The sequence below is a fragment of the Geotrypetes seraphini genome, chromosome 14 (assembly GCF_902459505.1).
Source record: "Geotrypetes seraphini chromosome 14, aGeoSer1.1, whole genome shotgun sequence".
NCBI classification, from domain to species: Eukaryota; Metazoa; Chordata; class Amphibia; order Gymnophiona; family Dermophiidae; genus Geotrypetes; species Geotrypetes seraphini.
The window spans coordinates 23110590-23137246 of record NC_047097.1 but is presented as its reverse complement, the minus strand read 5'-3'; the positions used below and the strand labels follow the sequence as shown (position 1 = coordinate 23137246).

The 26657-nt window shown below is 44.0% G+C and overlaps 1 protein-coding gene across 4 annotated transcripts in view; it reads right to left on the bottom strand.

Moving 5' to 3' along the window:
- Nucleotides 1–26657, bottom strand: part of FBN1 (fibrillin 1) — a 342377-nt gene that overhangs the window by 230766 nt on the left and 84954 nt on the right. For all 4 annotated transcript variants that reach the window (XM_033919694.1, XM_033919696.1, XM_033919695.1 and 1 more), the window contains 4 exons: nt 19807–20004; nt 11707–11832; nt 4244–4369; nt 145–303 (listed from right to left, as the gene is read on the bottom strand). In XM_033919694.1, coding sequence (XP_033775585.1) covers nt 145–303; nt 4244–4369; nt 11707–11832; nt 19807–20004 — 609 coding nt within the window. The remainder of the gene's footprint in view (nt 1–144; nt 304–4243; nt 4370–11706; nt 11833–19806; nt 20005–26657) is intronic.

The window sequence follows — 26657 nt, the reverse complement described above, 5'->3', positions numbered from 1 at the left end:
TATATATATGGGTGCCAACTTTTCAAAATGATTAGGGGTGCTAAACTATTCACAAAATTACTTCTCCCTAGATACAGTGAAGAAACTTGCTCAGTATCAGGGGCGCTCCCACAGTTATATGTTATCACCTATGAACAATCATACCAGTTCCTCGGATGGGACACATTTCTGGAGCAGTGGTTGCTCCAGAAGACCAGCAACGTCCACTGTCACAGCAGCACTGGATTTTAGGTATGAGCTGCTGCTGTTGGTTGCTACATCGACCATTTGCCAGTGAAGTGAAACAATATCCTGGGCGCATGTCTAAAAAGAAAGAAAGATAGATTTAGCATAAGAAAATAAAGCTCTAATAATCCTCTGACATGAGGACGTCTATAATTAGCATATTATCTCATGTACAATGCGCACTTATTTTCCATCTAAAGAAATGTCTCTGGGTGCATATTATACATAGGTATACACACCGTGATAACTGGGCTCGGTCAGAAGGTGTTGAATTATCTATGGTATTACTTTAACATTTGTAATTTATAGAATATAGAAACATAGAAAGATGACGGCAGATAAGGGCTACAGCCCATCAAGTCTGCCCACACTATTGACCCTCCCTATTAAGTCTAATGACCCCCTTAAGTATAATTGTAATTATACTGCCACTCTACTTACACGCTCTTTCAAGTCTGTACCCTAGAGACCCTATCCCTTGGCATGACCCTCGTAGGGATCCCACATAGGTATCCCATTTATTCTTGAAGTCTGAGATGCTGCGTGCCTCGATCACCTGCACTGGAAGCTTGTTCCAATGCTCAATCACTCTCTCTGTGAAGAAGTACTTCCTGGCGTCACCACGAAACTTCCCTCCCCTGAGTTTGAGCGGATGACCTCTTGTGGTCGAGGGTCCCTTCAGAAGAACATAAGAACATAAGCAATGCCTCCACTGGGTCAGACCCGAGGTCCATCGTGCCCAGCAGTCCGCTCACGCAGCGGCCCAACAGGTCCAGGACTAGCGCAGTAGCTCCCTATCTATACCCCTCTATCCCTTTTTCCAGCAGAAAATCGTCCAATCCTTTCTTGAAATCCAGTACCGTACTCTGTCCTATTACGTCCTCTGGAAGTGCATTCCAGGTGTCCACCACACGCTGGGTAAAGAAAAACTTCCTAGCATTTGTTTTGAATCTGTCCCCTTCCAATTTTTCCGAATGCCCTCTTGTTCTTATATGTTTTGAAAGTTTGAAGAATCTGTCCCTCTCTACTTTCTCTATGCCCTTCATGATCTTGTAGGTCTCTATCATATCTCCTCTGAGTCTCCGCTTTTCCAGGGAGAAGAGCCCCAGTCTCTCCAATCTTTCAGTGTATGAGAGGTTTTCCATGCCCTTAATCATTCGTGTCGCTCTCCTCTGGACCCTCTCAAGTGTTGCCATATCCTTCTTAAGGAACTCATATCTAATACTTACAGGTAGAAACATAGAAACATAGAAATAGACGGCAGATAAGGGCCCATGGCCCATCTAGTCTGCCCACCCTAATGTCCCTCCCCTACCTTTGCCCTGTGAATAGATCCCATGTGCCGATCCCATTTGGCCTTAAAATCAGGCACGCTGCTGGCCTCAATCACCTGTAGTGGAAGACTATTCCAGCGATCAACCACTCTTTCAGTGAAAAAGAATTTCCTGGTGTCACCTCGGAGTTTCCCGCCCCTGATTTTCAACGGATGCCCTCTTGTTGTCGTGGGACCCTTGAAAAAGAAGATATCTTCCTCCGCCTCGATGCGGCCCGTAAGATACTTGAACGTCTCGATCATGTCTCCCCTCTCTCTGCGCTCCTCGAGCGAGTATAGCTGTAATTTGTCAAGCCGTTTTTCGTATGGAAGATCCTTGAGTCCCAAGACCATCCGGGTGGCCATTCTTTGCACCGACTCCAGTCTCAGCACATCCTTGCGATAATGCAGCCTCCAGAATTGCACACAGTATTCCAGGTGGGGCCTCACCATGGATCTATACAATGGCATAATGACTTCCGCCTTACGACTGACGAAACCCCTTCGTATGCAGCCCATGATTTGTCTTGCCTTGGACGAAGTCTGCTCAACTTGATAGGTAGTTCAATGTGTTCCGAATTTAAATTCCCTATCTAGTAATTATAGCCCTTGTCAAAGATTTAACATATATAGCTTATGCTGTGCCGCATTTACATTAAAGGGGCATCAACAATTACGCCTGCGCATTATACATAGGTATACAGGTTTTTGCATTACGTTATTTAAAAAAAAAGTCAGGGTGTGCATTATATACGGCAGCGCATTATACACGAGATAATACGGTAATTCCTTTTCTTATAAATCTCAATTCCTAAGGTCATGAGGTACTTTGGGGAGGGGGGGGGCTCTTACTAGAGTGCACTAAGTTTTAGCACTTTTAGTGCATCTTAACAGCAAGACATAAGGCAGTTCCCAAAATTCTATACATGGATCCTTAAGTTGTGAGCGCAAATCAGTGTGCACAGTAGATTGGCACGCACAACTTAATTATTTAACAAGCCTAATCAGTTCTGATAATTGGCAATTAATACCTCATATTTGATGCTAATCACGCTAATTAGAAGATATGGAGCTCATAATAAAAATTTAAAAAAAGTCTAAAATGTGGCCTAAATGGGTACTTGGACAATCGAACAGCTGAACGTAGAGGCAGGCCATTATTTTAAAAAAACTCCTTTTGGACTTTTTTTGATAATGGACATTTTTCCCTGCTTCTACTTTCAAAGTTTAGGGCCTTAGGCCAAAAGGAGACTTAGACGTTTTTTTATTATGTCCCTCTATGCGCATAACTCAGTAGGCGCATTCTATAAAGTGCTGCACATCCATTCTAGTGCATGAATCTGAACAGGGGGCTTGGCCGAGGGGGGAGCATGGGCGGATCGTGAGTGTTCCTAAAATTTATGCGCACTGTTATAGGGCACTCCCAACCTGAGCACAAGTTAGGTATAGGTTTTAGGCCTGGTTTCCTTGGGTACGCCTAAAAGCTATTGATAATCACTGGAGCTTCGTGCCACTTTTAGAAACATGCTTAGCATTGTTCTAGTCAGCGTCAATTTTAGGGGGGGGGGGCATATATAGATAAAGGCCTTTAAGTGCAAAGGCAGTTTGGCAACTCATGGAGGTATGCCCAGCAAATCCACTGTAGTTTCCATGCAGAAATGTTGGTTAATACACCTTGAGTCAGGTTGCGATTAACATGGATGCACTTACAGCTGGAATCTATAACTGGCACTCATACATGAGCACCGGAAAAAAAATCAGTGCTATGACAGGCCCTTCCCAAAGTGTATTTTTTTTTTTTTTAAGTGTATTTTTGTTAAGTGTATTTTTTTAAGTGTATTTTTTTTTTTTTTAGCACATGCTGACAGACAAATTACTATAAAATGCTTTAACATGTTTTGCAGTCAGCCTTTTTTTGCAAGACGCATGCATTAGCACTTAACTAGGATTGCTAGATTTTACTATAGTAAAATCCGGACCCCCCCTAGACCCGCCCCCAGGCCTGCTCAGTTCCACCCATTCTCGCCCTGTTGTGCCTCAGTCCCACCCCCAATCTTGCCTTAGCCCTGCCCCGCCCCCTGCTGCCTGCTCTCGTCGGGCAGGAGGAAATGTGCACATGCGTGGATGCCACACGATGACATCATGCGCACATGCACGTGACAACGCTGCGTGGCATCTGCGCATGCCCGATGCGATTTAGAGGAGGCTTTTCAAAACCCGTACAAAGTGCCGGGTTCTGAAAAGCCGTCCAAACCCCCAGACATGTCCTCAAAAAGGAGAACATCTCCAGGGAAATCCGTACATCTGGTAACCTTACACTTAACACAGTTTAGTACAAGGGCTCAAGTTTTTATTAAAAACAGCATTGTACTACTTAGCCTACAGCCTGGCTGCCCTGGGTAGGCTTGCTCTTGCTTACTGGAAGCTAAGCAGCATCAGGCCTGGCTAGTACCTGGATGGGGGACCACTGGGGAGCACCAGGTGCTGCAGGCTGAGGGGCCTCATGTTGGGCAGCAGCAACATAGTGGAGCCACACACTACACAGGAGAAGGCAATGGCAAACCACTCCTGTACTCTGCCTTGCAACATCACAGGGAGGATTCCTCACTGTCATGTAGTCATGGGTTGGTGGTTGACTCAGAGGCATGCACATGTCAGTTACTTATTTTTTTTTTTTTTTTTACCTCCTTGATTTTCTCAGCTTACCTATACATCTAGAGCCATCGGGTACCGCATAATATCCATGAGGACATCTGCAAAAGTAGCTCCCAACTGTGTTGGAACATTCCCCTGCTTCACAGATGCCAGGGATGGTACTGCATTCATCAATATCTACAATCAAATAAAGGTTCTTTTAGGTTTATGTTTATCAAAAACTTAATATACTGCAAAACGGCCTAAAAGGATCCAAGCGGTTTACAATGCATAAATCACATTCATCAAGAAAAGAAATCCATTAAAAATAGAAAAGGAAATATTAAGAACTAAAGTTACAAAATAAATATTATAACAAACCACATCTCAATATGAACCATTATAACATCAAAATAATAAAACACTCAAATCTGAACGAACCATAATTTATACATACAGCTAAAAATTCTCCATTGCAAAATCAATCATTACATAAACACAGATCACAGTCCCAAACTCTATTTTAGCCTGTTTACTAGTGATTATCGGCAGCAAGTCTGAGAAATTTCTCAAAGTAGTTGAGGCAAAAGTCGTCCAGAAACTCATTAGTCAGGAAGTGTGGAAAACTAGGAGCGTGGTGTACCATTGCAAATGACTTTGCAAATGTAATCACGTGTGGAACCATGGCAAATATAGCATGTGTAATTAACCCTTTATTTGGCATTGTTACTCAGAAGCAACATGTGTCTTCTACAGCTCTTATGGGAGATCTGCATCTCCAAATGCCTGTTTATTTGGCACTGTTGCTCTCGATCAACATTGAGTTACTTAAAGCAGCCATTTCACCATCGGCTAAATTAAAAGGATAGTTAGAAACTTGATTACTTGCACTGTTTGCCATTTTGCTCATCATAATTTTGCATTCAAAGCCACTTGCAAAAATTCTACAAATTAATAGCCCACATCGTCAACTGTACTGAGCAAGTAACAATTCACACACCGAAGGGGGAAAGCATCACGATACACTAGCTGCAATAGCATGGGCTAACAATTAGGGCTCCTTTTACTGAGCTGCGATAGCGTTTTTAGCGCGCGCTAAACCCGCGCTACGCAGCTAGAACTAGCGCCAGCTCAATGCTGGCATTAAGTTTCCAAGTTTCAAGTTAATCAAACATTTGTTGTACACGCAATGTCAAATGCTTCAATGCGTGTGACAATTTAAAATTTAGGAAACAAACAATAAAACAACTTTATGCAAGTGGAGGAGCATAATCGAAAGGGACGTCTAAGTCCGTTTACGTCCATCTCGCAAGTCGTCCAATGTTAAAAAGAGCCTAAGACATATTTTTGAAAGATACGTCCAACTTTTTTTTACTTTCGAAAATCGTCCAATTATACGTCCTGCCGATCTGATCATCCAAGCCACTAAATCGTCTGTCTTTATACCACATTTCCATCCAAGTCCAAAACGCCTAGAACAGGGGTGTCCAATGTCGGTCCTCGAGGGCCGCAGTCCAGTCGGGTTTTCAGGATTTCCCCCGTGAATAGGCATGAGATCTATGTGCATGCACTGCTTTCAATGCATATTCATGGGGGAAATCCTGAAAACCCGACTGGACTGCGGCCCTCGAGGACCGACATTGGACACCCCTGGCCTAGAACAAGCCCTGTTTGACGTGGGAGGGGTCTGCAAAGTGATGGGCTGCACACCCAGACATGCCACCTAAATAGTGTGGTACCTTACAGGGCACTGCTGTGAACTTCACAAAAATGGTGCCATGGCTTCTCCTCATACAGCTCCCTTATAGGTGACGGTGAGCCCCCTAAACCACCTCCAGAATCCCCTAGACCCACTTATCTACCACCCCAATAGCCCTTATGGCTGCAGGAGCCACTTATATGCCAGTACAAAAGGGTTTTGGGGGGTGTACATGTTTCAGTATCAATGCAGTGATTACAGGGGCTTATGGGCATGGGTCCTCCTCTCTATGGGTCCCTAACCTACCCCCAAGACGACTTAAGCTGCCTCTGGGCTGGACGACTAGGCTTTCCTATGCCATGCGGCCAGGTGATGATGGTTTGGAGGCTGAAATTTAAAGTTGTGAATAAAATTTTTTTGTGTGTGTGTGTGGGGGGGTTGGTGATCACTGGGGTAGTGTGTAGGGGTTTGTGTTATGTGTTTTCAGTGCTTATCTGGTAAGTTTAGGTGGGTTTTTGTGACTTAGACCATGTTTTACAACTGTCTGGGTGTCTGGACGGATTTTGAAAATGAAACCTTTTGGCTGGGTTTTGCATGGTCCCGGCTCTGCCAGAGCTCGAAACCGCTTCTGGAGAGCCTCCAAGCATGAATGAATGTGATGCAAGTTCGGAGTATCCCCTAACCCTAACACTTGGGGGGCTGCACATATTCGGAGTCTCCCTCTAATCTTAACACTCAGGGACTGCACATTCTCGGGGTCTCCCCCTAACTCTAATACTCAGGGGTTGTACATAGTAATACAAGACATGCCCAGAGCAGTACCAGTGGGTGGGGGAAATGTTCAGGTGGGAAGTGACCTAGATGGTAATTGTCCAGGTGGAAATTGGTGAGTGGGAACTGGCCTGACACCAGTATCAAGATAGTTATTTTGGCAAATTAGGAATGCTATTTTTGCAGTCTAACTTGCCTGGATAGTACCACAAGACAACCATTAAAGGTTGCTGGTGCCATTTTGAACCCAGTGCCAGTAGGGACAAAAACGACTGGGGATTGCTCCTGTCCTGACTCCGAGGTACACCCACCTCCCGGAGCTTGGCAGATAGGCCTTGAGGGTAAGACTTATGGAGGGGTGGGGGGATTGGGAGAAGAGGGGAAGCATTTGGGAGAATATCAGTTGCAGGGCCATTGGGGGTTTCAGCTGGAGGGTCATTGAAAGAAATTCAATTGGGGAGGGCATCGTAAGGTTTCAGTTGGTAGGCCTTGGGAGTCTCAACTGGTGACATCTGAGGGGAGACAATATCTCAGCCTGGTCCTTTTAATAAGATGCTGTTATGGGTAACCACTTAGTTTGCTAATGGTTAAGTTAGCTCTGAATTTTGAGGCTCTTGTAGAAATTCATATTTAGTCTAAATACTTATCCCTTTCGTTAAGAGACAAAAAATCCTCCAACTGTTAATGGCTCAAATTCTGGTATCTTCTGACTCTGAAGGTCATTGTTGCCACTGTTTATGGAATATCTAACCAATCTGAAAGCCACATGCCTTCTCTTTACTTTTGGGTTGATTCTAAATTAAACAGTTTTCTACCGTTTATATTAGTGCTGAGGTTAATATAAACAAGATTGTCACTGCTAGAGCCACAGATCTTATAAAAATATCCATTTAACATGGATATTTGTGTTTTGGTATTCCATACTCTTAACAGATAACATCAATGATGAAGAATATGTTTTGTAAGTCACAAGGAAAAGTTGGTTTACCCACAACTCCCTCTTTTGCCACAGATTTGCACAGAATGTAACTCAATCCTGAAGTTTATCAAGGACCAAATTTTATCTTGTATCAAGGGAAAAAAACCTGCAAAATTTATAAAGTTTCATAAAAAGCTTTACGTCCGCATGTGGAGTCAATTTTTCAAAATTATTAGGGGTGCTAAACCAAATGAAAACAACATCTCCCTAGACAAAGTAGGGTTATCAGACATCCGGGAAAACCCGGATATGTCCTCTTTTTAGAGAACTGTCTGGGTTCCCGGACAGACTTTCCAAAACCCAGCAGTTTGTCCGGGTTTTGAAACGCCCCACCGAGCTCCGGACGCATCTGGACGGCCTCAGAGTATGCGCAGATGACATCACACACATCCGCGTATGCTCCAGGCACTCCAGAAGCGGCTGGAGTTCGTCGGGGAAGAGAGGAGGGGGGGTGTGGGCGGGGCTGGGGCAGAATGGGGCGGGGCTGGAGGTGGACCTGGGGCAGAACAGGGTGTGGGCTGGATGTGGAACAGGGTGGGGTCATGTGTCTGGGGTTTTGCAGAAAATATGGTAGCCCTAACCCACAGGAACCACTGAGCTGGCTCCTATGCATCCCTCTAAATTTTTGACACCAGATTAAAGAATTTAAAATGTACAAAGGATGTTGGAAAAATCTTCGTTATCAACATTTAGGGGCTTTGTACTAATATGCAATATATCTTAATGCACAAATTGGTACATATTAAGCATTATCACACAAACAAGGTTACTGCTTTCCCGTTAGTTTTACAATTAGCACATGTTAATTCATATTTAAAGGGCATTCTTGTGTTAGGGGGTGTAACTAGGCAAGGCGTGGGTGGAGGAGTCATACAGTCATGGAGGAGTGCTTTTATAATTTTGGTTGAAGCATAGTTCCATTCGTTGCCAATAGTTGGTTAAACCAGCAAGCCAACAATGTTTCAATCTGACATTTTACTTGTTATCAAGCTTAAGGTGTCTCCCTTCCCCCTCTGAGATATAATCATAGCTAGGGTTATCATATGGCTCCAGAAAAAGGAGGACGGATTGAAATTTCCGGGTTTTACTTCCGTTGAAAGCAATGGAAGTAGGGAGGACAGATAGAGACATCTGGGTTTTATTTCCATTGAAAGCAACGGAAGTAAAACCCGGATGTCTCAATCCGTCCTCCTTTTTCTGGAGCCATATGGCAACCCTACTCATAGCATGTGATATGAATGTGACAAAAAAAAGCATGTTTGTTTTTGATCTGTCCTTGCTATTCTCAGTTCAGACTGCAGAAATCTGCCCGGCACTGGTGTTGGGCAGACTTCTACAGTCTGTGACCCAAGAATAGAAGTGTGTGTGTGGGGAGGGTTTCGCTGCATTCATATCACATGCTATAAGTGTATCTCAGAAGGGGAGGGGAGATGTTAAGCTTGATAGCGAATACAATGTCAGTTTGCAACACTGTTGGCTTGCTGGTTTAACCAAGTTTTGGCAATGAATGTGACTCTGCCGCAACCAAAATTATAAAATCACTCTTCCATGATTACACGAGTGCCCTATTTATGATGCCAGTATTTGATCAGGATGGAGTGTAACCTGCATGGAGGGGTAGTGTAGCTCTGACCACCTTAGGGTTTCCTGGACATGCTCTAATTTTGAGGACATGTCCAGAGGTCTGGACAGCTTTTGAAAAGCCTGGAAGAAATCACAGTTGGGTATGGGTAAGAGGGCATGTGCGGATGCCACGCGTGCCATCATCTCATTTAATCTGCACACGCGCGGATGCTCTCCTGCCCTATGAGAGACCAGGCAACAGGGGGCAAGGCTGGGGTGGGACTGGGGCGTCATGGGGCGGGGATGAGTGGAACTGGGCAGGCCTGAGGTTGGGTCTAGGGGTCTGGATTTTCCAAACAGAAAATCTGGTAACCCTAGGCAAACTAGATGGTCAATGCAGGTCAAAAGCTATTTTAGACTCCCTTACTCCAGTTCCAGTCCTTTATTGCAATGCTAGATCTGTCTGCAATAAACAGCAGATCATTAAGAACTTGATAACCGATTTAGACCCAGGTTTAATGTGTATCATTGAATCATGGATTTCCCAGGATGACGCTTTTACTCAAAATGACATTTGACCCCAGGGCTTTAGGAGTCTACTGTCTTTTAGAAACAATAAAAGGGATGGTGGATTAGCTTTGATTTTTAAATCATTTTTCAATGTTCAATTACTTGAAAAGGCTAGTAGCCCAGAATTAGAGTTTTTACTTGCATCTGTTAAGGATGAGTTTTCTTTACACCCTCTGGGCATTCTCCTTTTATATCGACCCCCAATCTTTTGGAATAGAACCTCCTCTATTATCTCTGATAAGATTGCTAATGCTTTAGTTAAATTTCATAGATTATTAGTGATTTTATTTCTCTTCTCCAGTCCATGGGCTTTTCATTATCGTCGATCACTCCCACTCATGAAAAAGGCCACTCATTGGATATTGTCAGCTTCCTAGGCCACACCATCCAACGGACGTCTATTGATGATGTCCGCTAGCAGCAAGTCCTTTGGACAGATCATTATCTTGGTGAATTTTCTTTACCTATTTTCATGTCCCATATCCCAGAGAAATCTAAGCAGACAAAGGGCTCCTTTTACTAAGGTGCGCTACACACTAACGCCTCCATAGAGCTTGCGTTAGTATTTTAAGAATTTTACTGAGTTATTTTGATAACAGTGGCCAATATATTCATACAGCTTTGGGATCAAGAAATACTTGACCCAGATTCTCTTTATACTGGCAGAGTATTGAAAGGGATTTACAGCTGAGGTTATATAAACACTATTTATGAATATAGGTAATTCACCTTTTTATGAACACTTTATTGGGTGTTATTAGACAATTTCATAAGAATGAAACATGGTATAAAGTTTGATGGGTGGTTTTTCAAGGATCAATGATTGAAATCAGGAACCGATAAGTCTCAGAATAAGTTTATTTAAATGTCAATTTCTGAACTGATTTCTGAGATCTTTTTCTACTCATAATTGTATGCTACCAATTGCTGTATTAGGAAACCTGATTCTGTTGGAGCTGTAGCTTTTGAGGGGGTTCAATTTCCACCTCTTTTATTACTGATACTTTACAGGCCTCCCTAGTGCCTGCAGCAATTCATTCTTACTGCCTGAACAAGCCTCGCAAGCATCCCTCTGGCATGTCCCACCAGACAGGAAACAGGAAGTGATGTCAGCAAGAGTGGGATACAGCAGAGGAAAGCCTGTGGAGCCAGCAAAAATGAATCACTTTAGGAGTCATGGAGGCCTTTAAGGTACACCAGAGAGGGACAGGGTTAAGAGTCAGGAAAGCAGATATCTGGATACTGCAGAAGAGAGAGAGCTTTATGTGCTCCTGCCCGGCGCTGAGCCACTCGCTGAATGGCCGCCATAAATTCTCGCGGACCAGGCAGGAGCGCAAAAAGCTCGCTCATGCCCAGTACACTGCTAGGCCATGAGAACTCGGCTTATATACAGATCGTCTTATATTAGAGTATATATGGTAATCATAGAGCCCAATTTCAATTTCCACGGAGAAATAGCATGTGATTCACAGAAGGGGCTTTAATTTCTTGCCTCATAAAACAACAGTACAAATCAATAAACAGCAAGCTTAAAAATTAGACAGCTATAATAAACATCATACAGTTAAAAAAAAAACAGATGACAGCTATAAAATATATACTGGTAAACATTTACAAAACAGATTTAATATAGCAGAAGATTCTAACCCAGTGTATCGCAAACTGTGTGCCATAGCATGATTCCAGGTATGCCAGCGCTTCTCATCCTTTCTGCATCCCCAACCCTCTCTCACCCCCCCCCCCCCCCCACACACACACACACACTGACAGAGTAATTTCAGGGTTAGCAAGCTCAGAGCCCCATGATTTCGTCATCATATCAATATCTGCCCATGCCCGGAGGCCCTGCAGACACGGCTCCGAGTTTAGTGTGCCGGGATTTGAAAAAGTTTGCGAGACACTTCTAACCTGAATCTGACATTCCTCAGAGATAAATGGTTGGAATGGTCTTACCTTCACATTTTTGTGTTACTTCATTAAATTTGTGTCCAGGTGGGCATTTGCACTCAAATGATCCAACAGTATTAATGCAGTTCCCTCCTTGACACATCCCGGGGATAGCCTGGCATTCATCTACATCTGTCAAATAAAAAGGTTTGAAAATGTCCTATTTAATTCATGATCTTAAAGCAGCCATAATGATTTATCCATGACAAGGAAATCAACGTTTTTGTTTATGTAGTCTAGTTTAGAGTAAATGTGTCTGCCTACATTATGAATTAATTACAAAGGTCTGTTTTTATTTCAAGAAACAGTCTCTTTTTTGTTAACAAATGATAAAGTAATGAATGTTTAGACATACCACCATGAGAAATTAATTAGGGTTAGTAACATAGTTAATGATGTCAAATAATGTCCAGCTGGCTGTTTCAGTCTATGCCGTTGTCTTCCTCTCTGGTTTCCTACCAGTTCGGTAGATTATAGACATTCTTATACTTGAAATAATAGCTGCTCTCTTTCCAATCGTTCAACCTTGTTCCCACCATTTCCTTCCATATCTGTCCAATTGATTAGTTAGGTACTATTGACTTGTGCTCGAGTCCTAGCGACTTGATGAATTACAAATCTAAAGAGAGATTGATTTTGTACTAGTCCGGTAAGGTCCTCCAGAGTCATCCCCATGGTTGTTTTCAACATGTCCAGCCATGTGATTGCAGGCCGTCCAAGCACGCTCATTAATGTAATGTAATTTGTAATTTAATTTATTTCTTATATACCGCTAAATTCCGTTAGGATTCTAAGCGGTTTACAGAAAATAGACAATAGGGTGCATTAAAATTATAAGTAAGATAGGTACTTAGAAATTCCCTTACTGTCCCGAAGGCTCACAATCTAACTAAAGTACCTGGGAAAATGACAATTAGTAGAGTAATGAAGAAATAAAAATAGAGATAGATGAGAAAAATAAGAAAATAAACATTCTAATAAGACTACAATGATCTAAAGGACTTTGAAAGGTTGAAAAGAGGGGAGATAGGAAATAGAAGCAGAAGGTTAACTACAATGAAATGAAAAATGTCAAGAAAAGTATGGAATAACGTGTAAGTTTCGTGGTTCCACTTCATTCTCTTCTTGGTTGGGTTGAGAACTTTTCAACAGCCCCTCATAGAATAGCAGTGAGCAATGATTCTTCCCAGTGCCTCATTTTCTGCATCATTTGCTGAATCCGGTCCACTATTTTCTCTTAAACACAGATGTGCAAAACTTTCCACCTTGTAGTTAAAGTGCCCTTCAATGTTTTAATTTTGGCCATGTCAGTGTGCTGCAATTTCAACTTTTAGACTCTAGTATAATACTAAATCTACCCAATTATTCTTTAGTTCTGTTATCACAAACAAAACCCCTAAAGCGTTCTATATGAAGTTTCTTCTAAAAGATCAGGCTGAGGTGCAGATATCCTAAAGGGCTTTTCCCAGGTTGCATCTATGGAAGAACAGGCTGAGCACATCTGGATCTTAATTAGTTATTACACTGCCACTCTTCATTTCACATTAAGCTTTAATTCATATTTTTTAATCGGAACTACAGGGTGGAGGAAAGCATCTGTTCCCTTTTGCGGCTGAATGAAAATTAGAAAGTAAAGTACATCAAACTCTCTGAAGATCATTCAAAGGCCGCATCTCAATGTCTACCCCTGAATCTGTAACATGTAAGAGACAGCAAAAAACAGATCTCCTTTTGTGGATACAAGAATTTTAGGTTCAGTTCTCAACTCCACCCCCCCCCTTATAAACCAACAAAAAGTGCACTCGATTTCCCCTACAACTTGTGACTTTTCACTAGGTCTTGCATGCAACTAAGCCCTGCAGACGCGGATAATTTTATTCTTGTGGCACATTCAAGAGCTTTCACACAAAGTATTATACATCAGAAATCCACTATTTGGTGGCACATTGTTATAGCTCAGTGAATCACAAACTGTGTGCCGTGGCACACCAGTGTGCTTCCTGAGATTTCAGGTGCGCCATGACACACTGGCGAGGAGGAGAGTCATCCATGCCGGCTGACTGCCTACAGGACGTGCCTCTCGCAGCGAGGAAGTCAGCCGACGCAGATGATTCTCCTCCTAGCCGGCATCTTTCCTCCACGGAAGCGGGTCGCAGCCAGATGGACCAGTTGACACGATGATGTCACGCGCAGCCACGCACATCTGGGTGCCTTCCGGCCCAGGCATTGAATTTAGTGTGCTGCCGGCCGGAAAGTTTGCGAGACGCTGTTATAGCTTGAACTTTTTGAAATAGTAAAAGATTTTCCTACCACATAAATGTGGTAATAGAAATAATTTGTGCAAAAATAATCGGACATGCCACAGAGTGGGCACATGCCCCTGGAGCAGTGCTGCCTTGGGGTCTCTAGGCATCTGTTGCTTTCCATGGCACCGTCCTGTACTTTCCTGCCAGGGGAACAGACATCTCTGATATTTTTAGCAGCCTGGATTGCATTTAAAATTAATTGAATAAATACTATGTAGATACTGAAGTAGGAAAAGGAACGAACAATGGAAGGAAAGACCCCTCAGAAATAAGTTACACAACAAAGAATGCAAATTCCGTCTTGGTTAACGTGTTTTCCTTATGAGACTTGGATCCCAGTTTGGAGGGCGCATGGAAGTACTTAATTCGTGGGAGTATGTCTACTAAAGTGCGCTAATAAATGAGCTTAGAGCATGCTAATATGGGACTTTATCAGATGCTAAGCCCATTTCTAGCATCCCCCAGAAAATAGGGCAGGATTTTCTCTTTCAGGTCATGTGCTAATGTTTGAGCTAGCATGTGTAACATGAGAAATAATTGACAGGGGAGCATTGACCATCTTCTATTTAGGAGGCAGGAAGGCCCAAATTCTTTAAATAACGCCCAAAGTTAGGTGCCTAGATCAGCGCACCTAGCCAATCTAGGCATTAAAAGGCTTAATCAGCACCGATAATTCTAACTGCAAACTACCCCTTGACCCCCCTTATATTCCCCCTCCTTTCTGTACTCTCCTGTACTTAAGTTGTTGTATAGTCTTTGAACTGTCCAAAATGTACTTAAGTTGTTGTATAGTCTTTGAACTGTCCAAAATGTACTTAAGTTGTTGTATAGTCTTTGAACTGTCCAAAATGTTTTCCATTGTGAATGTTGGCTTGTAACCCGTTCTGAGCTCCTGGGAGGACGGGATAGAAATCGAAATAAATAAATAAATAAATAAATAATTGGCAATTAGCAATTCATAATTGACGCTAATCGAACTTAATTGATGGTAGGTGCCTACCACTTTGAAGTAGGTGACTAGTCCAAGATGCTTACCAGAAAGTAGGCGTGGTTAAGGGCAGATTGCGGTGTGGTTTTTTTTTTACGTAGATGCCTGTTTTGGAGTTAGTCCAAGAAAACCCTTGCATAAATAGGCTGCGCCTAAGGTAAGACACCTACTGACGCCTAAGCCCACTTTAGGAGCCACTAAGTGCAAAGCGCGCCTAACTTTTACAGACTTCTGCTTCGCCGCACACTGCTCGGCGTCTAACTTTTAGGTCCCATTTATAAAATCAGGCCGCAAGAGCTCCTGGATTACGGACACACTATCAAAACCCAAAGCAAAAACGTCAAAAAGGTCCACTTAGAATAATATCAACAGATAACAACACAACAGTGGAACCTGACCAACATGGGAGCCACCCGATCCAGTACTTCACAGGTGTATTTTAATTTAAATGTTTTATTTTATTTGTCTTTCTTCTTTTTCTTTTCTCTATCACATTTAAAAAAAAAAAAAAAAAAAAGACCTCATACAATGAAGCAGAACCGGTCAAACCCCCCCTATCCATCCATATATGTGAATTAAATCATGCTAACCAGTTAACGGGTGGTAATCAGAATGCGCTAGCTCGATAGCACAACCACACCCATTCTCTGCCTCTGACATGTCCCTTCCCCCAAAAAAAAACCAAATACAAAAAAAGAAATACCACACACTTAGCACACACAAACACCACAAAACATTTTAACATGCTTTACAGTAAGTGTTTTCAACTACGCTAAGTGCAAGTTAGGGCTTAATATTCATTAGTAAATATATCCCATAGTCTCTGTAGGGAGCTCTTTCGCCCTGCAACCTAAAACTGCGTTTATGTAAGAGCAATGAAGAATTTCGAAAATTGATTAAGATACATTTGTTTTGTACAGGTTTTTGGTGACATCTGAATTTTAAAATGAGATGATTGTTCTATTGGTAATTGTCAGCCACAGCATCACTTCTGGCTGTTCTTGTCATTTGATTTTACTTCCTAATGAATCTTCTGCGAGGGTACTGAACCCGGGATCTGGTGGATTGTAAGGCCGCCTCAACATTACCCCTCCAAACCTTACATTTAGGGGGCTAAACCTTACAGTAATGTTTTGTACGTATATGATTTATTATGTTTGTTGATTGGAACTCGCCAAGTTATCAGGTAGGAGATACGTTTTTAAATACATAAATAAATATTCCAAATGGAAGATGATATCATGTAATGCAGTTTAGGGTAGTAGTTCTTGGGAAAATCTTTGGTTTTTTTTGTTGCTGTTACACAATGGAGTTAAAACAGTGTAACCTTAAACACATATGTAATCGTTCTGTCAGCTATAACTTAAATGTCAGCAGCCTTTCAGCATCATATGTGGCTGTTTCTCATACAGTATGTTGGAAAACCATACACACAGTTCATCAGAAACAAAACTGCCAGGTTACTCTGTTCTAAATGGGAAAAGTAAAGGGGATGGGATTTAATATACAGTACCTCCTTTCTGTGGTTACAATCAAAGTGGTTTATATCAGTGGCGTAGCAAGGATGAATGCGTTGACACCTTCCTGTCCCCCCCTGCCACATGTGCGCCCCCCTTCCCTTCTCCCGTACCTCTTTAATTTTCCCACCATGAGCAGCATTACGAACTTGCTGCCCGTGTCGTGTCAGTTCTCCCTCTGATGTCACTTCCTAGGTGCGGGACCAGGAAGCGACATCAGAGAGCGCTGACAGCAATGCGGGTGGCAAGTTCTTGATACTGCTCATGCCGGAAAAATTAAAGAGGTATGAGGGAAGTGGCACACGCAGGTGGCAGAGGGGGGCGGGAAAAAGCGGGGGTGGAGCACTCCCACCAAGACAGTGCCCGGGGTGGACCACCCCCCTTACCATGCCACTGGTTTACATCTTATATACAGGTACCATTTTTGTACCTGGAGCAATGGTGAGTTAAGTGACAGAGTCACAAGGAGCCACAGTGGGAATTGAACCCAGTTCCCCTAGCTTTTGGGCCACTCCTCCTGATTTGGGATTGGCCTTGGATTTCTAACAACCCCAACCTGATGCTTTATGGGATCAGCAGCACTGACTTCAGGAGGTAGATTCGGGGACTATGAATCCCACACTGTTTTGGGATGCAACATCAAGACTAGAACTGACCAAAAAGTCTCCCTTCTGGAATTTGGTAACTTGGCAGCTTTGCAAGGAAAATGAAATCTTGATCACCAAATTAAACAACAGATTTGCATTCTTGAATCTCAACCTAGCACTTTATCAGAAAATATTCATCTAAACAAAGCAACCCCACAGATATAAGCTTGTATTCCACACCAGTTTGGGACATGGCTGTTCATGTTAACTTTCTCCTGTTTCCTGCCAGACATCTAGACAATGAAAGAATTTATACAGCTGCAAGAAGGAATAAAAGCCAAATCCATGAGCTTTCTCTCATGAGGCGTGATCAGAAATAAGGAAGAAAGCAACATCTGGGCAGATGCTAGGACGGCAATTTTTACATCTTGATGTTGTCTGAAACGCTTCATAAAAGACGTTCTCAGCCAGAAAAGTTGAACGCAGGAGACAGAAGTTAATCCATTATCAGCAATTTCAAGTCAAGGAAATACAAATGCTAAGTGATTTTATGTTATTTGTCTTTTACAAACTCTGTTGTGTGTCATTTTAATGCAGTAAGCACCTATAGGAGTCACACTGTATGGCCAAAGCTATATAATATGAAGGAGTGGTTGACAGCAAGGGATTCATTAAGACTTTGGCAACATTACACGACCTTGGTTCCTAAAGCATTTAAACACCACACACTCAGTGAATCATGATGTAATGTATCCAACTTTGTTTTTTGTTTTTCCAAACTTCCCACATCTACAGGAGAATGAATTGGGATAGGTTGTCCAAAGCAACATAACTCAAGCTAAATTCATCTGCAGTTTCATCCGGCCTATCAGCAGAGTATGAGAGATGATTTGTGGGGAGGGAGGGGGGGCATGTCCGCAAACAAAAGGAAAAGATTATCAGCCAATAAGGGCCAGAAGAGGCCAGATTATGCCAGCTTGTGTCAACCAGAAAGAGGAGGCCAGAGCCCAGAAACGAACGAGGCTCACCTCGGGGCGGAATTTATGCTTACATTGGTCAGCTTAGAGCAGGAAACAGCAGCAGGTAGGAGGATTTCAAGCTGGTGGAAGTAGAGTTTGACCTGGGGAAAAGAAAAGCGGGGCAATGCTAGAAATGGAAGGGGTTGGGAGGAAGGAGAGAGCGCTCGGTTCGGGGGAGGGGGAAGAGGAGAAAGAGAAAGATTCTGGGGTTGGAGGACTGATAGCTTTGTGAGTAGGATAAAGTGGGAGAGTGACAGAGCAAAGTACAGGGATTGGGGATAAAAGGAAAAGAGGGCAAGACTTACTCCTGAAAAGTGGGGAGAAAGCATGTAAGAGGGTATTAGCATATGCGTGAGAGAGCCAGAAAGGAGCATGGCCAGAGTTTGGGTGACATGGGGCATATGATGGACAATGCCCCAGTGCCAGGACTAGGGGAGCGCTCAAATCAAGGGCTTGCCCTGATGGCATATTCCTGTAACAGCAACAGCAGCAAAGAGCTGCAGGGGTCCTATTTGAGCCCCACCCATAGGTGCCAGTTCTTTGTGTGCACTGGGTGCTAAGCATGTCTAGTGTGAAGTAAGTTCCTATTAAATTGTCTAGGGATGCATAATTTGTGCTATGTTTAGCATTCCCAAGGCTTGTGAAAAGTTGGCATCTACAGCAGTGGTTTAGTGAGGGTGAGAGGCACCCGGGGTGTGGCACCCCTTCCCCCTGCGCACGCCCATTCCCTTACCTCTTTAACTTTTTTGGTGCGAGCAGCATCACGAACTTGCTGCCCACTTTGGCATCGGCTCTCCCTTTGACCTCACTTCCTAGGCAAGGGACCCAGAAGTGATGTCAGAGAGAGATCCGACGCTGGTGTGAACAGCAGGTTGGAGTTGCTGCTCGCCCCGGCGTAAAGCTAGAGGTATGGTGGAGGGAAATAAAGGTGCGCCCGCAGCAGGAGGAGAAGTGGAGGAGCGGCGAGGCAGACAGCGTCCAAGACAGCACCTGGGGCAGACTGCCCCCCTCCTTCCTACATCACTGATCTATGGCCCTGCCCTCTTGCATGGGTTTCCTAGGTAATAGAAACCCTGGGTAGGAAGAAGAGGGGTGGAGACCAAGACTGTTCAGCTCACAGACCTCCTTCCGAATTTTAGTATGTTGCTGCTTCAACTACACTCTGATGTTTGAGGCTTGATTAGCCAAGTGAGTGGAGAAGGGAGAAGAGACAAGAGAGAGAGCACAGAGAGACATTACTGAGAAAGGAGTAAGGGAGAGGATGGGGGAAGAGAGAGATAGGAGGGAGAAGTTGCAGGGCAAGGGATGAGGAAAGAGATCAAGAGAGCAACAGGAAGATGCTGAAGGACAGAGGTTGGGAAGGGAAGGAAGACAGAGGGAGGAGAAGGAGAACGGATCAGAGAATGCAATTTGAGTTTGGGAGAAGAAAGTTTGCAAATTCTACACACCAATTTGAATTCCTTATCCCTTGTCTCCCAATTACACAGTCAAACTATACCTCTGGAAGGTTTGGGAGAAAAGCTCACTCCAATTAATCCATTCCATTCTGAGTGGGGAAGGCACATAGAAATACTGTAAAGCCTTCTCTCTCTTTCCACTCCCCTAGCCTTCCAATTTGCCACCTCAAATTAAGGAGTTATGCTCTACCTATGTTCAGCTGTATGTTAACCATGCTTGTTATAGACTTACCTTGACAAGCTCCAGTTCGAATATTTGGTATGAAACCTCGACGGCACGGGTGAGGCTGAGCAGGGCACATTTCACACGGATGCCCCCAGGCTCTCCCTACGGTGGCACAGCAGAGGGTTTTTGTGCAGGCTATTCCGCTAAGCTGCCCTTGGCACATCTGGTTGCTTACCACTGTGAAGCATGGGCCTATCCTGTAATCTGAAAAGTAAAGAAATTAAAAGAGGTGTTAAAATAAACTTACAACCCTGTTACATGGAAGTAACATAGGGAAGATGACTGGTCAAATTAGGGTTACCATATTTTTCTCTGGGAAACCCCTAGACACATAACCCCACCTTGTTCCACCCCTAGACCCCACCCTAGCTCCACCATTGCAGCCCAGTTCCGCCTCTAGCCCCACCACGTTCCACACCCAAGCCCCACCCCCCACAAAGCCTCCTCTCTTCTTCCGGATGAGCTCCAGCTGCGTCTGGAGGCCCTCCAGATGCAGCGGGAGCTCATCGGGGCTTTTGGAAAGTCCATCCCCAAACAGTCCTCTAAAAAGAGGACATGTCTGAGTTTCACGGATGTTTGGTAACCCTAGTTCAAATCTACTTATCCATTTTTTTTCTGCTTTTAAGCATACTCTGGCTGATATTCAGACTGCAGGAGGTAGACTGGCTCACTCCAACCACAGATATTCAATGCAAGGCCATTTCTGATGATTGGCGTTGAATATCCAGTTATTTTTTAGCCAGCTTAAATTTAATCGTCTAAGGCCCCTCTTACTAAGCCGCAATCCCTTCCCAATCTACTTTTCCCTTTCTGTCACGAGTCTGGGTAGAGACGCAGAGAACTATAAAAAAACCCAGTAAGACAATGAGGGCTGCCAAAGAGGTCTCCGGGCCTTGCAATGAAGAACTCTGGACTAGAAAAATTGGCATAGAAAAAATAAGCACAGAGGGCCTGATTCTATTAAAAAATGCCTAAGGTTAGTTGCCTAGATTGGCCTAACTGATCTAGGCGCATATCTTAATTTTTTAATTGGCTTAATCAGTGCTGATAATTGATAGCACCATTAAAAAAAATTACAAAATGATTTAAAAGATTAATCTGCCAGTAGGTGCCTGCCACTCGCAGTAGGCATCTACACCAATAAACCTACTGGCAAGTAGGCATGGTTAGGGACGGATTCAGAAAGTTTGGGCGTATTTTGAGTTAGGCGTCTACCTTACATGCACTTATTTGAGCCAAGAAAACCTTGACCTAAAAGGATTCAATGCATAAGAACACTTAGGTGCCACTAGGCATGATTCTATAAACAGTGCCCAGCAGTTGATTGACAACCACGTTGAATGGCACCTAGGACCTAGACGCCATTTATAGAATCAGGATCAGAATGCTATTCTATAAATGATGCTCTGAGTTACGCATTGCTTATAGAATAGTACTTAGATCCAATTTCTGCATCAGAGACTTTGGATGCGAGGTTTTACACCAACTGAAAACCTGGTGTAAATTCTGGCACATAAGTTAAGTGCCCCTAACCCCCCCCCCCCCCGTGCCCCTCCCATGGCCACACCCTTTTTTGAATTGCATGCTATAGATTTGCATGCATTGGATTACCAGATGTCCGGATTTCCCTGGACACATCCTTTTTTTGAGGACTCTGTTAGGAGTCTGGGCAGCTTTTCTACTTTACTACTTTAGTCCAGGGAAACTAGACTTCTAATAACCCTACAGCAGCTCATGCACCTCTCCCACCTTTCCTCCAAAGTATACAGAATGAGATCTTTAAGTCTGTCCCCATTCAACTTATAACTGAAATGCCAGTGGATGCATGCATCGATGCCAGACCAGACACTCGCAGAGACTCTGCTCCCTGTAGAGAGTGTGTGTACCGCTGAGGCACCGGAGGCAGCTCGACCTCACGGGAGGCCTCCGTGTGCCCAGGCTGGATTTGGGAGAGAAGCTTGGTGGTGAAGAGCTCAATGAATTGCTTCTCCAGAAAGGTCTGGAATGAGGCCGGTAAGGATGGATCTGCATCAGCAATGGGACCACCTGCACAGGCCTCGCACTCCTTAGGGGCAGTGTGTGAGTGCTTGGGCTTATAAGCCTTGGGCACTTCTAGCACTACTGGTGGAACGGGCTGCTGTGCTACCTGACCTGGAGAGACAGAGGAAGGCATCGCAGCAGGCGCCGGAGTCTGAGTCGGCACAAACAACGCAGGCTTGATGAGTCTCGGGGCCGCAGAGGCGGAAGGCTGGAGAGCCGCGGATGATGTTGGAGGTGAAGGTCCCTTCGATGAAGACGGCTCCGTCGAGGACTCCATGAACAGCGACTCCCACAAGACACAACGACGCTTGAAAGCACGTGCGGTGAGTGTAGAGCAAGGCTAGCATGATTTCGGAAGGTGTTGATGCCCGAGACACCGAATATAGCGTCGATGAGGGTCCGTAAGCGAAATCGCGCGCTGGCACTTGGCACACTTTTTAAAACCGGTGATAGGCCGGAAAGCTCCGCCACAAGATCGAAGCCGCGGGGCTGCGGCCACGTGGCCTGCCCGGTCGAACGGATGGAAGAAATTTTTAATTTTTTTTTAAACAATAAAGAACGACGAAAATCAGCGATTAAGAGAAAAATAACCCAAAACCGCGGACTTTAGAAGGCACAGGTGAAAAACTTTACTCAGAGAGTCGAAGACGGACTGCTCGGCTCCGGGGAAAAGTAAGAACTGAGGAGACGCGCCCTGTGCTGGGCGGGAAGGCACTCGTGCATGCACGGTGCGGGCGACTTGAAATTTCAAGTCTCTTCAAGCACGACTGCTTGTGAGGTGTCCACATCGGGGCTCCTTTGGATCACATCACCCATTAGTGAGAATGCCTGCCTGCTTGTCCTAGGATAATGTTTGAGTACCTGAATAAATGCATGTAAACCATTCTGAGCTCCCCTGGGAGAATGGTATAGAAAATGGAATAAATAAATAAATAAACATAAGAATAGCCTGAGTCAGACCAATGGTCCATCAAGCCCAATAGCCTGTTCTCACGGTGGCCAATCCAGGTCACTAGTACCTGGCCATAACCCAAAGAGTAGCAACATTCCATGCTACCGATCCAGGGCAAGCAGTGGCTTCACCCATGTCCCTCTCAATAACAAGACTATGGACTTTTCCTCCAGAAAACTGTACAAATGTTTCTTAAAACCAGCTACGCTATCCGCTCTTACCACAACCTCTGGCAATGCGTTCCACAGCTTAACTAACCTCTGCCTGAAAAAATATTTCTTCCTATTGGTTCGAGCATCCCCTAGTCTTTGTAAATTTTGATGGAGTGAAAAATCGATCCACTTGTACTCGTTCTACTCCACAGGATTTAGTAGACTTCAATCATATCACCATCCTGAAATTTAAATCTTAAATCATCTGTCCCCTCCATCTATCCCAACTACATCCAAATGTTTCACACATTCAATTATTGGCAACAACACTTGATGGTCTTTTGTAGGCTCCAGCTCTGGCACAGCTCTTTTAATTTGACTTTTCCTAGGTCATTTTTAATGACTGCCCTTCCCGAACAAGAACTATCGGGACACGGAGAGCTATATCCTTTACTCCATTACCATCTGGCTGGTAGCTGGGACATATCCTGAGCTTTGAGAACAGAAATAACTGGGAAAACTAGAAGGGTTCATGAATCCCAGCATTTAAAGAAATGCTGACTGCCACCAGCTGAATAGTGACTGGCTAACAGTTAAGTAAGAAACAGATCCCAGTGTGATACAACTAAACACAAATACACATTCCCAAATGACTACTACAGACAGATTTCCGCTGTCTATTCTTCTTCAGGATCCCATATTTATGGCTGAAAATTAACTGGCCCTAATTTTGGTTCTAAACCCTACATTACAGCATTCCTACTTGGCCTCAATTCTCCTCTTGGCAGGCTTCCTGCTTCTTTTATTTATTTTTTTTTTTTTACGATTTTCTGGTGTGGCAGTCTTCAGCTTTGGAACAGAAATCCGACGTCCTACACTCTGAGGTTTGGCCAATTCCCTGGGCTCCTCCAGCTGCTTCCCCTGTTTTCTAGGGTAAAAACCGTCTTTAGCAAGTAGCAATTGAAGTGGTTCCTTAAATTCTGAATGCATTCTTTCTGGGTCGGTGATGGATCAGGTTAAAGTACCAGTCATGAGTTAGTGTTTTTCTATACCTGCAGGTTCAGTAGGAAAATACTGTATACATTTTCACTTATATCTCTAGTTGCTACTTTCTGGTATGCAACAAAAGATGGACAGCTGAAAATGATGGAATTCGCTCCCAATCAATATAAGGGAAGAAAAATTACTTGATAAGTTTAAAAGTCTCCTGAAAAGCTGGCTTTTTAAGGATGCTTTTAACTGAGTTATGCTTATTTTATATCCTCAGGATACTCGTTAGAGTAATAGCAAGGTCGATAAGAAAAAATTGAGCAGGTAACCTTTTCCACATCCTTTTGTTTCATCACCTTGCCCTTTTTGATTTGATGTACAAATTGTATTTAAGGAGGTCACGTGACGCAATGAGCGAGTGAGGACAGTCCTTTGCTTGCTCCGGGGCAACCCTGCTAACTTTACTATTTTCATTGGACTTATCTAGCCTCCCGGCAGCCGTGAGCGGCAGGGCAGGTAGGAACAGTAGACGAGCCTCGCGGTTCGAGATGTATTTAACTCCGCGGGTCCCCCGTTCAGCTCTCTCCTGTGCACCTGGGGCGGACCACCCACCACCCCCGCCCCCCCTAGGTACGCCACTGAGACCGGCACCGGTCCGCGGACCGGCGGTTGAATAACTGTGGCCTAGGACCCTGGGGGAGCCCAGGCCCCCTGTCAGCTCCGGGCCCCTGAATGCAGGACTGGTAGTACTGCCCTGATGGCGATCACCTAGGTCAGGCTTAAGAACCAGTGTTTAAGTATATATGTTAAATACTACGTACAAAGTAATTACAATCTTTATATATATAAAAACCTATTAGCGAGGACATAATTAAATTCTCAATGTCCAGTAGACTTGGTGCTTCTGACAGGTAATGCTCTCTCAGGTTACGTTATTTGTATTCTTTCAAGTTTTTGACACAGCATTTTTAATAAAAGAGCTAATTTGAACATTGTAAGGCAATTCTGAGGAATGAATGCTTCAGCCAATTGGACTCCATGGAAGTAAAATGGACATCGAGTTTATTTTACAGTAGGGATTATTGCTCGTTAATACAGCCTTTTGGCACACTGCTAATTTTATTTTACTGGCTACATCGTAATGAACTTTTAGGCATGCTTCTACTTGTCAGCAATATTTCATTTGATTCATCATTTGCATAATCTGAGATTTGGCATGTTGGTTTATTATTTCATTGACTAATTTAGTGCCTATCCCAAGGTTTCATGACACTCTAACTCCTCCAATATTACACTTGGAAACACTATACTCTCCAGTTCCCCTTGTGCAGTGCATAATGGAATGTCAAAGCTGGACTCCACTTCCCACGCTCAGCAATCTATTAAATGCAAGGATAGCCAGAGTCATATCAAATCTGAACTTGGCTCGATTCACTAGATTAATAAATACTCTTTCCACTAAAGAACACACGGTACAGTAGACTCTCAGTTAACCGGCACCGGCACCGGTAGTTCTGGAGACCACACTACCGTATAGACATACTGAGGATCGAGTCAGTTCAGCGAATGGCGACCAGGATGGTCCTGGGGCTCAAGGATCTCACGTACGAAGAAAGACTAAAAAAATTGCGGCTGTACTCACTTGAAGAAAGAAGAGAACGGGGAGACATGATTGAAACGTACAAATACATCACGGGACGTATCGAGTCAGAAGATAATATCTTCTGTCTCATGGGACCCTCAACAACCAGAGGGCATCCGCTGAAAATCAGAGGAGGGAAATTTCATGGCGACTCCAGGAAGTACTTTTTCACCGAGAGAGTGGTGGAGCGTTGGAATGGACTCCCACTGCAGGTGATTGAGGCCAGCAGCGTGACTGATTTTAAGAAGAAATGGGATACTCATGTGGGATCTCTAAGGGAATGAACTCTGGGGGGAGGCAAATTGCAATGGGCAGACTTGGTGGGCTATAGCCCTTTTCTGCCGTCATTTTCTATGTTTCTATGTTTCTATGGGGATTGGTAGATGCCAGACAAATATAGTTTCTGGTTGCTTGAGAGTTTCTATTAAAAACAGGCCTAACTAATACTATACCCTTTACTATGCCATACCATAAACTGTTCCAGACAAACTACTGGATATGTGGTAGGCAAAGCGTAGGCAGACTCAGGTGTGGCATGTCAAGCTTACACTTACATTTCTGCCAGAAATTGATTTTATTGTATTTCTTTGAATTTTTTTCTGGTTGCTTGAGTTCTGGTTAACAGAGAGTCTGCTGTAATACCCAAAGTTATTATGCCCATCAAAGCACATACATATACATATAGGGTTACCAGACATCCAGATTTCCACAGACATGTCCTCCTTTTGAGGACATGTCCGGGTGTCCGGACGGCTTTTCAAAACCTGACACTTTGTCCGGGTTTTGAAAAGCCTCCTGAAATTGCATCAGGCAGGGAGGAAGTCTGTGCATGCGCAGACACACCACGTGTATGTGTGTGTGTAGCGTCATCGCGTGGCATCCGCACATGCGCGAACTTCCTCCCTGCCCAACAAGAGCAGGGGGCAGGGCTAGGGGGCGGGATTAGGGTGTTACAGGGTGGGGATGAGCGGGCCTGGGGGCAGGTCTAGGGATCTGGATTTTACGATTGGATTAAATAGAGCACTGCGGGTGCTGTTTACGGAAGAGCACATAGTGCCCTGGTCCGTGCCCAACTTTGGGC